The 16,931-nt window shown below is 35.5% G+C and overlaps 1 protein-coding gene across 4 annotated transcripts in view; it reads left to right on the forward strand.

The window, feature by feature from the left end:
• PTPRQ (protein tyrosine phosphatase receptor type Q) overlaps positions 1–16,931 on the forward strand; it is a 246,273-nt gene that overhangs the window by 35,790 nt on the left and 193,552 nt on the right. For all 4 annotated transcript variants that reach the window (XM_072772894.1, XM_072772895.1, XM_072772896.1 and 1 more), the window contains 2 exons: positions 8,103–8,268; positions 9,810–10,070. In XM_072772894.1, the coding sequence (XP_072628995.1) occupies positions 8,103–8,268; positions 9,810–10,070 (427 nt within the window). The remainder of the gene's footprint in view (positions 1–8,102; positions 8,269–9,809; positions 10,071–16,931) is intronic.

Below are 16,931 nucleotides of genomic sequence, written 5' to 3' on the forward strand. Positions count from 1 at the left end.
CTGGAGAGCAGACCTCAATTTTGCCACACATTTAGAGGCTATTTAAGTATTCTCAGGGAATGAAAAAAAAAAGTATTCTCAGGGAATGTATGCTGGGAGACACCATCTTTGTGCTTTCTCTTGGCCTCACTAAACTTGATGATACCTCCCAGAAAGGAGCTTTTACACTCATCTGAAGCCCTGATTTTTACAAGTTTTGCCCAGGGGACATGTCTAGACCACCTGATCTGAAGGCCAGCAGGATTTATGATTGTGATCCCACAGGATTATATACATTTGCATACAGTAAAACCTGCTTCTTGGGGGTCTGCATTCCTATCACTCTGAAACTAGGGATGACTGAGATCTCTCCCTTTGGAACACTAGCAGGTCTTGGCACACCCTCTTCAACTGGGACCTATTAAGAATACATCAGGCTTTTTTGGACAATCACAAAATTTTGAAAGACAGCTGAGATCTGGGGCAAGGTTGAACAATAAGGTTTATCTCCTACATGACGCCTCTTCTTCAAGAGTGGGAGACATAGCTATTTTGCCTAATACATAGAAACAAACACAGAAAGAACAGCAAGATGAGGGAACAAAGGATCTGTTTTAAAAGAACAAGATAAGTACTCAGAAAAAAGACCATAGTGAAATGGAGATAATTTATCTGATAAAAGTTAAAAGTAACGGTCAATAAGATGCTCACTAAACTTAGAAGAAGAATGGATGAACACAGTGAGAACTTCAACAAGGAGATAGAAAATAGAAGAGAGTACCAATCCAACTCAGAGCTAAAGAATACAGCAGCTGAACTAAAAAATAAATAAATAAACTAGAGGGGTTCAATAGGATATTAGATGAAGGAGATTAGATTAGATGAAGCAGAAGAAAAGATCAATGACTTAGAAAACAGGACAGTGGAACTCACTCAAATAGAGCAACAAAGAGAAAAAAAGAATTTTTAAAAGGAATGATAACTTAAAAGACTTACAGCACAACATCAAGTGGAGTGACATTCACATTATAGGGATCCCAGAAAAAGAGATAGAAAAAGACAGAAAATTTATTTGAAGAAAACAATGCTGAAAACTTCCCTAACCTGTGTAGAGAAATAGACATCCAGGAAGTTCAGAACATTTCAGGAATAAGATAAATATAAAAGTTAAAGAGAGGATTTTAAAAGCAGCTTAAGAAAAATATCATCTTGTTATATACAGGGGAACCCCTATAAGACTTTGGAGATTTCTTTATCAAGAATTTTACAGGCCAGAAGAGAATGACAATATATTCACAAGTTGAAAGAAAAAACTTCCAACCGAGATAACTCTACCCAGCAAAATTATCATTTAGAATTGAAGGAAAGATAAAGAGTGTTACAGACAAGCAAAAACTAAAGGAATTCATCATTACTAAACCAGACTTACAAGAGATATTCAAGGGGCTTCTTTGACCTGAAAATAAAGAGCATTTATCCATAACAAGAAAACACATGAAAGTAGGGATCCCTGGGTGGTGCAGCGGTTTAGCGCCTGCCTTTGGCCCAGGGCGCGATCCTGGAGACCCGGGATCGAATCCCACGTCGGGATCCCGGTGCATGGAGCCTGCTTCTCCCTCTGCCTATGTCTCTGCCTCTCTCTCTCTCTCTCTCTCTCTCTGTGTGACTATCATAAATAAAAAAAAATTAAAAAAAAAGAAAACACATGAAAGTATAAATCTCGATAGTAAAGATGAATACTATACTATTTTAATGAATAGGATGAATACTATATCCACTACCTCTACTATATAGTAGAGGTAGTGGATTAATCACTTATAAAGCTAGTATGAAGGCTAAAAGACAAAAGTAGTAAAAATAACTATACTACCATAATTTGTTAAGGGATACACAAAATAAAAAGATGTGAAATGTGAAAACGAAAACATAAAATGTGGGAAAGAAGAGTAAAAATGTAGGGTATTATAATGCATTTGAACTTAAGCTGCTATCTATTGAAACTAGATTTTAAATAGAGTATACATAAAATGTTATATGTGAGCCTCATGGTAACCACGAAGCAAAAATCTATAGTAGATATGAAAATGATAATGAGAAAGGAATCTAAGTAAAACACTAAAGAAAGTCATCAAACCACAAGGGAAGAAACTCAGTGAAGAAGAAAAGAATAGAGAATAAACCAGAAAATGATTATCAAAATGCCAATAAGTACATTCTTCCCAAGAATTACTATGAGGGGTGCCTAGCTGGCTCAGAGGAGCATGTGACTCTTGATCTCAGGGTCATGAGTTCTAGCCCCACATTGGATGTAGAGATTACATACATACATACATACATACATACATGATTATTGTGAATGTACTGAATTCTTCAAACCAAAACCAAGGCATGGCTAAATGGATAAAAAAAGAAGACTCATCTATATGCTACCTATAAGAGAGGGGTAAGGAAGTGAAAAGGAAACTGAAAGTGAAAGGAAGGAAAAAGATGTTCCTATGAACATGGAAACCAAAAGAAAGCTGTGGTAGCTATATTACATCAGACAAAATAGTCTGATTTAAAACAAAGGCTATAATAGAGGCATCTGGGCGGCTACTCAGTTGAGTGTCTGACTCTTGGTTTTGGCTCAGGTCTTGATCTCATGAGCTGTAGGATCAAGTTCTGCATCAGGCTGTACGCTCAGCAGTGAGTTTTCTTGAAGATTCTCTCCCTCCACCCCTTTCCCTATTCATGTACTCTCTCTCTCTCACTCTGTCTCTTTCAAATAAATGACTAAATCTTAAAAAAAAAAAAGCCTGTAATAAAAGACAAAGAAGAGAATTAGATAATGATAAAGGGCTCAATCCAACAAAAGGATTCAACATTCATAAATGTTTATGCACCTAAATACATAAATATAGAAGCATCTAAATACATAAAGCAAATATTAATAGACCTAAAGGGATAAATACACATCAGTATAATAATAGTAGGGGACTTTAATACCATACTTACATCAATGGATAGATAATCCAGAAAGAAAATCAGTAAAGAAAAATCAGCCTTAAATGACACACTGGGCCAGAAAGACTTAATAGATAAATACAGAATATTCCATCCCCAAACAATAGAATACAGATTCATCTTAAGAGCACATGGAATATTCTTCAGGATTGATCACATGTTCACCACAGAACAAATCTTTATAAATTTAAGAAGATTGAAATCACATCAAGCATCTTTTCTGACCACAATGGTATGAAACTATAAATCAATTAGAAGAGGAAAACTAGAAAAGTCACAAAAATGTGGAGATTAAGCAACATGCTATTGAACAATCAGTGGGTCAATGAAGAAATCAAAGGAGAAATAAAAAATACTTTGAGATATTTTGGTTTATTTTGCTTTTGTGTCCTTTGCCTGAGGAGACATACCTAGAAAGATGTTTCTGTGGCTGATGTCAAAGAAATTACTACTTATGTTTTCTTCTAGGAGTTTTATGGCTTCCGGTTTCATATTCAAGTTTTAGTCCATTTTGAGTTTATTTTTGTGTGTGATGTAAGAAAGTGGTCCAGTTCTTTTTGACTATTTTTTGTGTGTGGCTGTTCAGTGTATCCAGAACCATTTATTGAAGATAACTCTCTTTTTCTCCATTGTATTCTTCCTCCTTTGTCATAGATTAATTCATAATGCAAGCATAGGTTTATTTCTGGGGTGATGCAACTTTGATACACACCCATGTTAGTTTTCTTGTGATTTCACAAGGTGTGGTAGGCATTATGTGGAAAGGAAGAATCAAGGCCCTGGAATTGTTTTGCTTTAAATCCTAACTTCACTTCTACTGTTAACTCTCGGGCAAGTTTTTTACTCTTTGGCCTTATTTCCTCATCTGTCAGTGAAGATTATTGTTATTCTGTAGAACCGTTGAAGGAATTTAATGAGATAATGTGTTTAGCATGTGCTAAATTACAAATTACATGAGAGCAGGTCTTTTGTCTTCTTTGATCACCATTTGGTACTGTTACTGAGACCAGTGTCTGACATATAGCAGGAGTCAATAAATATTTTGTTGAATGAAGGATTGAATTATTTGTTTTCATTTTTTTTAAGTTTCATGGTTCACAGTTCACAATAAAGGAAGATTAATTTTAATGTGAATCTCTTTACCCCCTCCCTTGTCACACAACAATCAGAATGCTCTTTCTTTTTTTTTTTAATTTTTATTTATTTATGATAGTCACACACAGAGAGAGAGAGAGAGGCAGAGACGCAGGCAGAAGGAGAAGCAGGCAGAGGGAGAAGCAGGCTCCATGCACCGGGAGCCCGATGTGGGATTCGATCCCGGGTCTCCAGGATCGCACCCTGGGCCAAAGGCAGGTGCTAAACTGCTGCGCCACCCAGGGATCCCTGAATGCTCTTTCTTATAAGTAAAATTTATATATCATTCTTGTATTTAAAGACTCCTACCATGGTTTACAAGGCTCTGCCTTTCTCTTGTGAGCCCATCCCTGCTCCTTCCAGTCTCTCCCAATTTAGGAAAGGATACTGTCCTTAAATCACTGCCCAATTTTTCCTATTCCCTCATCCCTCAGTCCATCAGCTAGTCCTGCCACTTATACCTCTAAAACAGATTGTCAGTGTGTCTATTTCTCTCCGTCTTCATTACACCTCTCTTGGCCCAGTTGCTATCATTTCTTACCAAGACCAGCAGCCTAGGTGACAGATGGTAGCTTCTTACATCCCAACTGGTCTCTGTTTTCATTCTTAATTTCCTTACAATCCACTTTCCACATAACAGCTAAGAAGAAAGAAAGCTATTAAAAACAAGTGTCTCTTATTAGTTTAACATTCCCTAGTAGATTTCCACTGCTCTTCAAATAAAATCTAAACTCTTTGACATGGTCTCCAAGATCTCATCTGATTGGACCTTCATCTATCCCGTCTACTTTGTTGCTATGCTACAACCATGTGTGACTTTCTCTCTGTTCCCCTAGCATGCCAAAAACATCTTCATTACAAGGTTTTTCCCTTGACATTCATTTTGCATGGATATCTTGCTTTCAATTTTTGTTGCCTTTTTCCTATTATTAAATTCTAATCTCAAATATTATCTTCTCATCTCCTTCTCTGATTTTCTAATCTAAATAAAACTGCTCTTTTTATTCAATCCCTTATGTAGCTGAGTTATCTCATTCATTTATTCATTGAGTTGCTTGTTGTTAGGTGCTTCCACTAGAAGCTTCCCTACAATCAGATGCCTTTCCTCTCTTCTTTATCACAGTATAATAGATACCTAGTATCTATTCTAATGGTTGCCCTGAATTAGAAGCTCAGTAAATGTTTGATAAATAAGTAAAACTTCACATAACACTGTTTTCCCATATATGATTGGGGTAATTATTGAGGGAAGATATCAGTACTGAATATAATATCAGTAAAGGGTAGAACTTGAGATGCCCTTTTATTAGGATTCATACTCATGGAAAAGAAGTTATTCTACACTAGTAAGTTCACAAAGTCAGGAGTGAGCATTCTATTTGTTATTTCTAAATGTCATTCAATGATAGGGGCCTCCTAATAAATCATTCATTAAAAATTCTATCCTTTCTGAAATGATTGGACTCCTTTTTGTATTCAATGTAGGAATTCTTTAGTGAAAACTCTAAACATTTTTAATGTTAATTGTAATTTCACATTTTTTTTTTTTTACCCTTGTCTGGCTGTCCTGATTCTCATTTCTCAAGGCAAATGCCAAAAAGAATGATCTTTCTTTGCAGTCAACTGAGGCATAAAATTATTCGTTGTCAGGTAAAATATATAACCCTAGAGTTGCTTTTTCCTATTTTTGAATGAGCACTTTTTTCCCCAGAGACTGTAAGGTATGTATCTACTAATAAGTAAAATTTATTCAAAGGAATCATGTTAATATTTAGGATTCAGATTATTTTTTCAGCTATATTATATCACTAATTGTTATCCTAGTCTTTCTCAATCAATGAGATTATTTGTTAAATTTTAATGAATTAAGCAACAGTATCCTGTTTGGTTAGCACAGTGTAATTGCATAATTGGGATCATTTTCCTAATCATTTAAAATTAATTATCCCAGGTCTTCAAAGTATGCTTTAAAACTAGAAATAAAGTGAAAATTGCTTTGTTTTCAGTTGGTTTCTATTAGATGTATAGTCCACATACTTTGGGAAACAAACCTCTATCCTTCAAGTTGGATTTTAAGAATTTATATATTTTTATGTGAGATCACTACAGACTATTTCTTTTCTTTCTATCCCTTCATTAATACCTTAATACAACTCTTTGTATATTCTAATTAGCACTCCATTAAAATTATATTCTACTATTACAAGGTACTTCCTACCACCATCCTTTTTTGTACCAAAAGTCCTTAGCATTCTCCTTACTCCTCCTGCATTTCCATATGCCAGACAAGCAAGGTAATTGTCAGTGACAACTTATAAATCAATAAACAATGATATGTTTCTAGACCTCATGATTATCCTTCTCAGTAACAAAACACCCTTCCCACAAGACAATGATAAACATGTCTACCTAGGAAATTTTTTTCTCTGATTCCTACCACATAACAATTGTTTTTAAAAGCATAATAAAGTTTAAATAATTTATAAAATTAATGTCATTATTTTCATTTAGATACATCTTTCTGCTTTACAAACATGAAATATGGAGTGAAGAAGAGTAAAGGTTATTATAGCTTTTAATGCATCAATAAATCTCTAAGGTGTTAGAACTATCAGGTTATTCCACTGAAAATTTCTAAAGGCAATGCCAATTCTCAGAGCTTTAATGAATAATTGATTGGCTCAGGTTACAATGAAAGATGGGCTGGCATGGAGCATGACATTTATCATGCGTTAATTTAATAAAAATTGGAATGTGTTCTCTATTCCAGGTGTCTATTTTTGTTGTTCTCACTCTTGCTGTTTTATTTTTGTTTTTGTTTGACTCCTCTAACACTGAATGTCTTCCCATCTGTTTAACAGTCCTCCAAATACCTGAGGCACAGGTGTAAGTTCTCTGAAGGGCTCTAAGGGTTGTCTCCATTGTCCATTTCCATGACATGATGGACCTACCTCAGGCTTAACCTTTCCCACCTCCTCTCAACCCTTTCCTCTGACATTATATCTCACTGCTTTTTGCTACCAGGGTCTTTGCACAGAGGCCAACCTTCTTAGATGGGGTACTGGCAAGATGGTTTAACATGGACTACTCTCTGTGATTGTACTTGACTCATGGGAAATTGGCATCTTTGTCAGGGCAAAAGTGGGTGTACAGATTACTCCACAGCTCTTGTTTTTGCAGTGTTCTTTTTTTTTTTTCCAATTTCCTTTTTCTCTGATCAGTTAGGAACATGAGCAGGAAGTCTGCTAAGTACGTCCAACTGGGAGGTATCATTCTTTCTAGTAGGCATCTTCGATTTATAGTAGTGATACATGTCAGTTTCTCATTTACCTACAATGTGGGGTGTGGGCAGAAGCACCCTATTACCATACCTTGGGAAGTCAGAGAAAAGCCATGGTATTCTTCATGAGGTCAGAAAATTGGGACTCCAGTGATTCATGCTTTCTCCTTCTCCCTCTTCTGCTTATGTAGAGTTGGGAGAGTAGAATTTTACATAACAATTTTACACATTTTTTTATTTTAAAGTGGCCAACATGAAAACTCCAATTCATTATGCAGTACATCTATTATGCACATATCCACATATAAGTGAGAATATACATATGTATATACATACACATATGTACACAAATATATATTTTAAATATTTTATTTATATATTTGTATATACATATATATGCATACATTTATATCCATGTAAGTGTGTATATATGTGTGTGTGTGTGTATATAAAAATGAAATTTAAAGAACAGTTTGAGACTATTGGTATTTTAATGCATAAACCTCAGTGCACTATGCTTATTACTATGTGAACTTTACTAAGTTCAGTAAAAACTCGCCCCAAATTACTCCTTGGTGAATATAGGAAGACTCACAGTCCCTTCCTTGCAGTATTAATGTATATGAATTTGATTCATACAGAGTTGGTGCTAAGTATATTATTTTTAAGCAATTAAAAACATAAATTTCTCTTTCTCTTTTTCTAGATATCCTATAGTATGGCATCTAGAAAGGAAAAGATATTTAAAATAATTGTATATGGTAACAAAGCCAAAGTAAAGAATTTGATTCCAGGCATGGACTACATGTTGGACCTGAAGACAGTTAGAGGCAAAGATTACAGTTTATCTGCAATGAAGAAAGTGGCTACAAGTATGGTTATATCATGAATAAATTCTTTGCCTTATAGTTGTATGAGAACTTAAAGTATTTTGGCTTAGCACAAATAAAGCTATTTTAAGATAAAAACTGATAATACAGAATAATTATGACTATAAAAATATGATTAAGATAATTCTCAAAAACTATATGAACAATAACAAAATCTTTATAGCCTAAGTGTTTTGGGAAGTACCTAGAGTTTTTTAAATAATCTTAAGCCAATATATATATATGTGTGTGCCACACATGGAACATATGTGTGTATACATGTATATGTGTGTGTGTGTATAATATAAACACAATTCATTTTCTACTGAGGAAGGGGTTTGATAAGCAGAGAAATTTTCTCTTCCCTGATGTTTGTAAATTGACTGAAAATCAGTCTCATAATATTTTGGGTGACGTGGAGTAATAGTATCTTACCAATAATTCTTATGAAAGTTTGTGAAGTATACAGGATCCCCTCTCAGTGGAGACCAGTTGGTAGTGCAAGAAACAATATTACTTCCAATGACAAATGTATTAAATATGCAGCAATACAGGAATGCTGAAAACTTTGATGTAACCAGGAGAACCACATTTGAAAGTACCTTACTTCTGGCCCTTACTCATTCTCTAACCTATCTTTCCCTCCCTTCCATCCTCCCTTCCCTTCCTTTTCCCCCTTCCCTCCCTTCCTTCCTTCCTTCCTTCCTTCCTTCCTTCCTTCCTTCCTTCCTTCCTTCCTTTCTTCTTCTTCTTCTTCTTCTTCTTCTTCTTCTTCTTCTTCTTCTTCTTCTTCGAAAGAGAAAGCGGGGATCCCTGGGTGGCACAGCGGTTTGGCACCTGCCTTTGGCCCGGGGCATGATCCTGGAGATCCGGGATCGAATCCCACGTCAGGCTCCTGGTGCATGGAGCCTGCTTCTCCCTCTGCCTGTGTCTCTGCCTTTCTCTCTCTCTCTCTGTAACTATCATAAATAAATAAAAATTTTAAAAAAGGAAAAAAAAAGAAAGAGAAAGCAAGCTTGAAGGGGCAGGGACAGAAAAGAGAGAATCTTAAGCAGGCTCCGTGCCTAGCATGGAGCCAAATACAGAGCTTGATATCAAGACCCTGACATGATGACCTGAGCCAAAATCCAGGGTCAGTTGCTTAACTAACTGAACCACCCAGGTATCCAGTTTTTCTATTTCATTTTTATTTAAAATCTAGCTAACTGCTAGGTGGTAGCTAACAAACCTGGGACTATATAGTATGAGGATACTTCTTGTTACAAGCACTCAGGAAGCACAAGTCTACAGGAATGACTAGTGATTTATGATTGATTAAGGAAAATCATTTGGGAACTAGAGAGGATATTAATGTGCCACTTAAATTGAAATCAAATATATATAATGTCCTATTCCTCTATTTGCAGAGCTGACCATGGAGGATGTTATACATGAATAAATTTAAGGATTAGTACATAGACGATTAAATTATATTATTCATGTTTGCTTTGTTTTTACACATATATATGCAATTTTAATTTACATATAATTTACTTTTTCAATAGAACCATCTAGGATATGTGGCTTAACGTTAAAAGCTGTGAATACTACTTCTGCCAATTTAATGTGGAATCCAACAGAGACCAACTTCACTCATTACAAGATTTATATATCAAACAGAACATTTGTACAAGAATATCTTATTTGGGGAATTATTACAGAGCACACAGTTACAGATCTGACTCCTGGTGGAATATATAACATCACAATACATAGAATGAGAGGCAATGTTGAAGGACCTGGCACATTTATCAGAGTTGTTGCAGGTATACAAACTCTTGGTTATATTTTAAAAATTTATATTTGTGTTGCATATTATACTGTTCAAAATAAAAGTTCAATGCATTTTTTGCAATTTGAAAATTTAAACTTTATAAAATGATGTAAAAATATTCATTTTATTGGGATATTCTGTGGATTTTTGAGATAATATATATAAAGTGCAATCGGATGAAACATATCTGGTACATGGTCAGTGCTCATGAAATGTAGTTAATATTTCTCTTGAGTGTCACATCAAATTAGAGGTCCAGCTAGTGAAATTAGGTGGATAATTTGGGGAATCATCCATCCTCCTAAAAACTTATTCATTGTCTTTTGTGTCCTACTATGTGCTACACACATGAAAAAGTATAGTCTTAGAATGTACATAGAGTAGTAAAGAATGGAAGCATAGAAGCACATATAATATAAATCAAATTAATAGGTGAAACAATGGAAGTAAGTTCAAACTTATTCTGGTTGCACAGAAAAGGGAATGACTAGCTCCATGGCATCGATGGAGAAGATTCTTTGAGCCTGGTAATGACTATAAAGGATATAGAGTTTTCTAATTAGACTAGAGGATATATGGGATGTAAGGAAAGGTGGACTCACAGAAGGAACAGCCTATGCAAAATTATGGAGATATAAATGAATAATGGTATATTTGTGGAATTATAAGCATTCAACATTGTAGGATTTTTTTTGTTTGCATATGAGAAGAGAACAAAATCCTATTATGAATAAAGCATCATTTTAAAATCCAAATGAGGCTGTGAAACCTATCAATATTTTAATTTTTTGGAAAAAGAACAGCAATAACTCATGAAATTACTCTTAAGTAATCTTTTTTTTTTTTTTTTTTTTACTCTTAAGTAATCTTTAAGACTGTGAATTCAACATGATCCAAAGCAAACATGAAACGATAACTCAATCTATGGATATTTGTTATGTGGTTCTTACACATATTATTTGCCTCTAATTGGTGTTTCGACAAATTGCCATAAGCTTAGTGGCATGGAACAACAAAAAATTTATCATGTCCTAATTCTGTAGGCCATATGTTCAACACAGATCTTACCAGTCTAAAATCAAGGTGTTCAGAGGGCTGTGTTCCTTTTTATAGGTTCGGGGGAAACCCAATTCTTTGTTCATACAACCGTCTTTGTTCATAACAACCGTTAGCAATGTTCAGTTCCTTGTGGTTGTAGGACGGAAGTAACCATTTCTTTGCTGGCTGTCAGCTGAGAATTAATTCCAGCTCTAGAGGAAGCATCATTCCTTGGCTTGTAATCATCTTCTTCCATCTCCAAAGCCAACAAAGGAGATTGAATTGCACTCATGCTTAAACGTTATCCTACCTTTTTTTCTGTTACATGGGACTATTTTTCCTCTTTCAATTTTAAGGGCCTTTGTGCTTAGATTGGGTCTACCTGGATAATCTAGGTTGACTTCTCTGTTTGAAAATTCATAACCTTGGGCAGCCCCAGTGGCGCAGTGGTTTAGCGCCGCCTGCAGCCCGGGGTGTGATCCTGGAGACCCAGGATTGAGTCCCACATCTGGCTTCCTGCATGGAGCCTGCTTCTCCCTCTGCCTCTCTCTTCGCTCTCTCTGAATGAATAAAGAAATAAATCTTTAAAAAAAATTCATAATCTTAATTACATCTAAAGCTCCTTTTGCCATATAACATAACATATTAATAGGTTCTAGGGTTTAGCATATGGACACCTTGGAGTGTCATTATTCTACATACTGAATACACTATTGTTTTCCTAAATGTGATATATATGTGACAATGTAAAACAAGCAGTGAGTTTAGAATTCATAAATGAGCTTTACTCTTGGATTTGATACTTATTAACTGACTGTTATTGGTCATTACCTAATATCTTGGGCTTTTGTGTTTCAGTGTAATTTGGAGTACATGATCTCTGAGAATCTTATGGCTCTTAAACATTCTATTATACTTTTTACATTTAATTTTTTTAATTTTAAAGATTTTGTTTATTTTAGAGAGAGCAAGAGCACACAAGCAGTGGGGAGGAGAAAGGGAGAGAGGGAGGAGCAGAGGGAGAGGGAGAGGGAAAAATGGACTCCCTGCTGAGCAGGGAGCCCTTCATGGGGCTCAGCTTGATCTCACAGTCCTGGGATCATAACCCAAGCTGAAGGAAGATGCTTAACCAACTGAACCACCCAGTTGTACGTTTCAACTTTGTACATTTCAAATATAGTTTATATATAAATACTGTGCATCTTTGCTATTTCTTAAAAAGCGCATATCTTAAATCATGTATTCAATGTCTTTTTTTCCTGCAGAGTGTCACAATAGGTAATACAATCCAACACATTAAAACTGGATGCATTCAAGAAGTTTTAGTATCTGGCAGGTTTTCTAAACTCAGCACTATTGACATTTTGGGTTGAGTGATTCTCTTTTATGCTGATCTGTCCTGTGCACTGTAGGATGTTTAACTATTTCCCTGACCTCTGCCCACTACATAGCAGTAGGATCTTAATCATGATGATCTAATTTCATTTCCAAAATCCTCAGAAATTCAGAAATTGCCAGAAGTTGGCAAAATCACAAGTGGTCTATGGTAAGCACTGATATATGGGGTTGGATGGAATGATCAAATAGACAACTGAGCAAAGATTGAGAAAAAAGTATGATAAATATTTTGCTGATGGACAGGTAAGGAAGATTATGCAATGAATGGGACAGGGTTTGCTTACTTAGAATTTGGTCTGAGGTAAAAGTAACCAAAGTAACATCAGTGTCAAAAAAGTTTTATGGAAGATATAGACTGGTCATTTTATTTTATTTTATTTTATTTTTAAATTTTTATTTATTTATTTATGATAGTCACAGAGAGAGAGAGAGAGAGAGGCAGAGACACAGGCAGAGGGAGAAGCAGGCTCCATGCACCGGGAGCCTGATGTGGGATTCGATCCCGGGTCTACCAGGATCACGCCCTGGGCCAAAGGCAGGCGCCAAACCGCTGCGCCACCCAGGGATCCCTAGTCTGGTCATTTTAAAGAGAGCGCTTTATGAAATAGTAGGAACCTAATGTTCTACTGGTTCTAATGGTTTTACAGTGTGGTTTAGGAGATGGGATTTGAGAGATTATAGGTGGATAATGGAAGTGTTAGAGGAGAGGAGTGATTTTGGGAAGTGGGTTGATAGAGGAAATAGGGAAGGGTGGTAACCTAGGATTCCTGATTAGAGAGAACCTGGAGCAGGAAAAGATCCCTCCACCCTGCTTTTTGTAAAGAGAGTGGTGATAATGGAACAATGCTGGAGGGCCCATTGTGTGCAGAGCACTGTTGACATGAGGAGGGGGCTAAAAGTAAGAGATTAAGAAGAGGCAGTGTGATGGTTTTACAAAGAGATGGCCAAGGTTTACAGAGAAAGATAGGAGGAATAACAATTCCTACTAATCATGGCTTACATGTACTAAGCCTTACTATGTTCAAGCCACTCTTCTAAGCACTTTACATGTGTTTACTTATTTTATTCTCACTACAACGTGTGTAGTAGCAGTATTATTATCCCCAAGTTGATGAGGCCAGTGAGATACAGAGGGGTTAAGGATTTTGCCTAAAATCTTATTAATGTGGCAGAGCCAGGATTTAAACCCAGTAATCCAGTTCCAGGACCTATGACCAGTGCCTGTCCTAAAAAACGATTCTTTGTTTAGACTCTTGTGGCAGCTAATGTGATGCTCACTTATTAAAGAATGTTTATTTTATTAATAGTTTATATTTCTGAAATATGAGGAAGCTATAGGTGCTTGATAAGTATGTGTTGCCTTGACACAGGGCATGTTTAGGTAGAGTCTCAATTTAGGGGGCCATTTCAAATAATAATCTTAGACTTAAAACTATGGATCGCCCTATTGCTTGAATCCTCTATAAAATATTGATTGATTTAGGATTTCTTGATCTACTACTATTTATAAGCCACTTTGTATAGGTTAAAGTGGTGCAGTTATCATAATAATTGAACCTTAAGTTCTGAAGCTAGTGCTTCTAGGTCTAAATCCTGGCTCTGCCATTCACCTGTTAGCCTAGCTTTAAGACCTTGGTGAAGTTGCCTAAATTCTTTCTCTGTTTTCTCATTTTTAAATGACAACAATAATAGTATGTACTTATAAATTGTTACATTACATACAGTGTGTGAAAGTGCTATGACAGTGTGGAAGACATCATAAATTTGGTAGGAAAAAAAAAATTTGGTAGGAGTTTGTTATAATTTTGCATGTCTTATGCATGAGTATCTCCTCAGTCATAGTATATATTATGCCCAGCCTATGATTTAATCATGGAAGGATTTATTTATTTATTTATTTATTTATTTATTATTTTTTATTATAAATTTATTTTTTATTGGTGTTCAATTTGCCAACATATAGAATAACACCCAGTGCTCATCCCATCAAGTGCCCCCCTCAGTGCCCATCACCAAGTCACCCCCACCCCCCTGCCCACCTCCCCTTCCACCACCCCTAATTCGTTTCCCAGAGTTAGGAGTCTCTCATGTTCTGTCACCCTCTCTGATATTTCCCACTCATTTTTCCCTCCTTTCCCCTTTATTCCCTTTCACTATTTTTTTATATTCCCCAAATGAATGAGACCATATAATGTTTGTCCTTCTCCGATTGACTTGTTTCACTTGGAAGTAAATGTGAAACTTATATACAGTGTTAGCACATAGAAAATATTATAATGGAAACTTTTTAAGTCTTCCCATTTTATTTTAAAATAGTTGACTTTTGTTTTCTTGATACTATTTTGATAAGTAGGTGCAGCTTTTTTTGTGGGTATTCCAAGTTATGTAACATTTTTCTCCCACTTTGTGTATGTATATTCTTTTGAATCAGAATCTACTGAGGAGTTCTCTGTGTAGCTTGCTCTTCCATTTTGAATTCTTACTCTTTCTTAAAGGTTAATATACCATAGTTTATATCATAATTTTGTTTTTGTGGTCCTCTTAATTCCTTTTGAACTGTTTTCTTTATGGACACTGATCATGGGATTATATTTCTGGGTTTTCTTTTTTCAGCTTCTCAAAATGCAATTTAGGTAAATTCACTAAAATGCCAAGGGGAAAAGTTGAGAGATTCTTTAAAGCTATACTGTTCAATATGTCGTGATTTAGCAGTCTAGGACTATTGACTTTTAAGATGTAGCTAGTCTAAATTCAGCTGTGCTATAAATGTGAAGGACATAGGATTTCAAAGACTTAGTATGGAAGACAGGGAACTAGCTCGTTAATAATGTTAGTTATATTGACTAGATGAAATGATATTTTTGATATATTGGGTTAAATAAAATATATATTGGGTTAATTTTACATGTTTCTTTTTATCCTTTTAATGTTGCTCCCATCATGTTGTTTTTGGACAGTGCTGCTTTACAGAATCATAAGACAGTTAAGCATATTTAAGTCTCTGAGATATCCTGTAATAAAGAAAGCTGTTTAACTTAAAAAAGAAATTATTGACAAAGTGGCTTAATCATACAACAACTTTTATTAGACTCCAAGGTATTAGGGTTCTGAGGATTAGCTTGAGAAATTCTGGTCTAAAAAAATATGTACCTAAGCCTAGAATTCTGTTTGCTATCCCTAATTAAATTGAACACAATGCAATATTCTCTGAAAACTCCAACCAAACACATCCATTTCCCAATTTGATTTTTATTGGTTAGCAACAATTTGGTTGGGAATAATATTTTTGCTTCATATTTTCCTACCTCTTAAGAGATTATATCCCACGAGGTACAAGCCATGTGTTTACTTTCAGTTCATTGAGTATTCCAGCCCATATGCAGGAGTCTGCATTCTTCCACAATAGCATAAGCATTACTCCATCTCCATACCTTTTTCTGAGGGCAAGCCTCCTTTTTTTTTTCCTCTGTTCATATTAACACAACATCTACGAATTGGCCTCCTATTGCCATTTTTGCTTCTCTCCAAATCTTATACCGTTCATATATCATTTCAAAGTAAAGCTTTTAAAATAATAATTGTTAAAAAGTCACATTGTTTTCCTCTTAAAATTCCCCACTTTTCCATTGCATTTAGGAGTGAGAAAAAGCTAACATCTTTATTATGGCCTACATGATCAGCACCTCTCCTCCTTCTTACTTGATTCCAGAAGCTCAGGCTGGCCTTTCTCAGTTACACTAAATTCAGTGCATTTCCAGGGTTTCTATTCACTCTGCTTTGAAAAGTCCTTACCAAACTGTCTTGAAGCTTCCAGACCTTCCCTCTTGATCAGATTGGCAGATTTCCAGACAAATATATCCTTCCTCTTCTTGGTGACACATACTTCATCCTTAGCCAAGAGTCCTTCAGTGTGTAATCTTAAACCACAGTCTAGGAAACTACATCCTATCTTACCACCATCCCAGTAAACAGACCTTCATTTCTATCTTTTTTTTTTCTTCCAGAGTTTCATCCTAGGTCTTTTCCCAGGTTTTGCCTAAGATTTCATAAGTCTTAGTTGCATTTCAGGATCTTTGAGGAAATAAATAGTATTAGCCCTCATATAAATCAGAAAATGTGAGTAGTAATTCATTGGATTTTTGTCATGTTAAACCTTTATGTATTTTAATGTAGGCTGGTGAGGAGAACTGAGCTCTTTTCTCTTAAGCTTGGGAATAGAGAGGACATAGGTCTGTGTGCCAAATGACCCAGGAAAAATGCCGGCAGCTATGCACAAGAAGGAATTTTACCCCTACAAATGGGGTATTCCTCTGACCTTTCACCTTGGGTTTACAGTATTTCTAAAGAGTCATTATAAAAATACACTTTTCCCTACATAACAGTTTGGAGATGATGCCAAGAGAATGTTGGCTGTATC

This window comes from Canis lupus, chromosome 13 (assembly GCF_048164855.1).
Source record: "Canis lupus baileyi chromosome 13, mCanLup2.hap1, whole genome shotgun sequence".
In the NCBI taxonomy this organism is placed as follows: domain Eukaryota; kingdom Metazoa; phylum Chordata; class Mammalia; order Carnivora; family Canidae; genus Canis; species Canis lupus.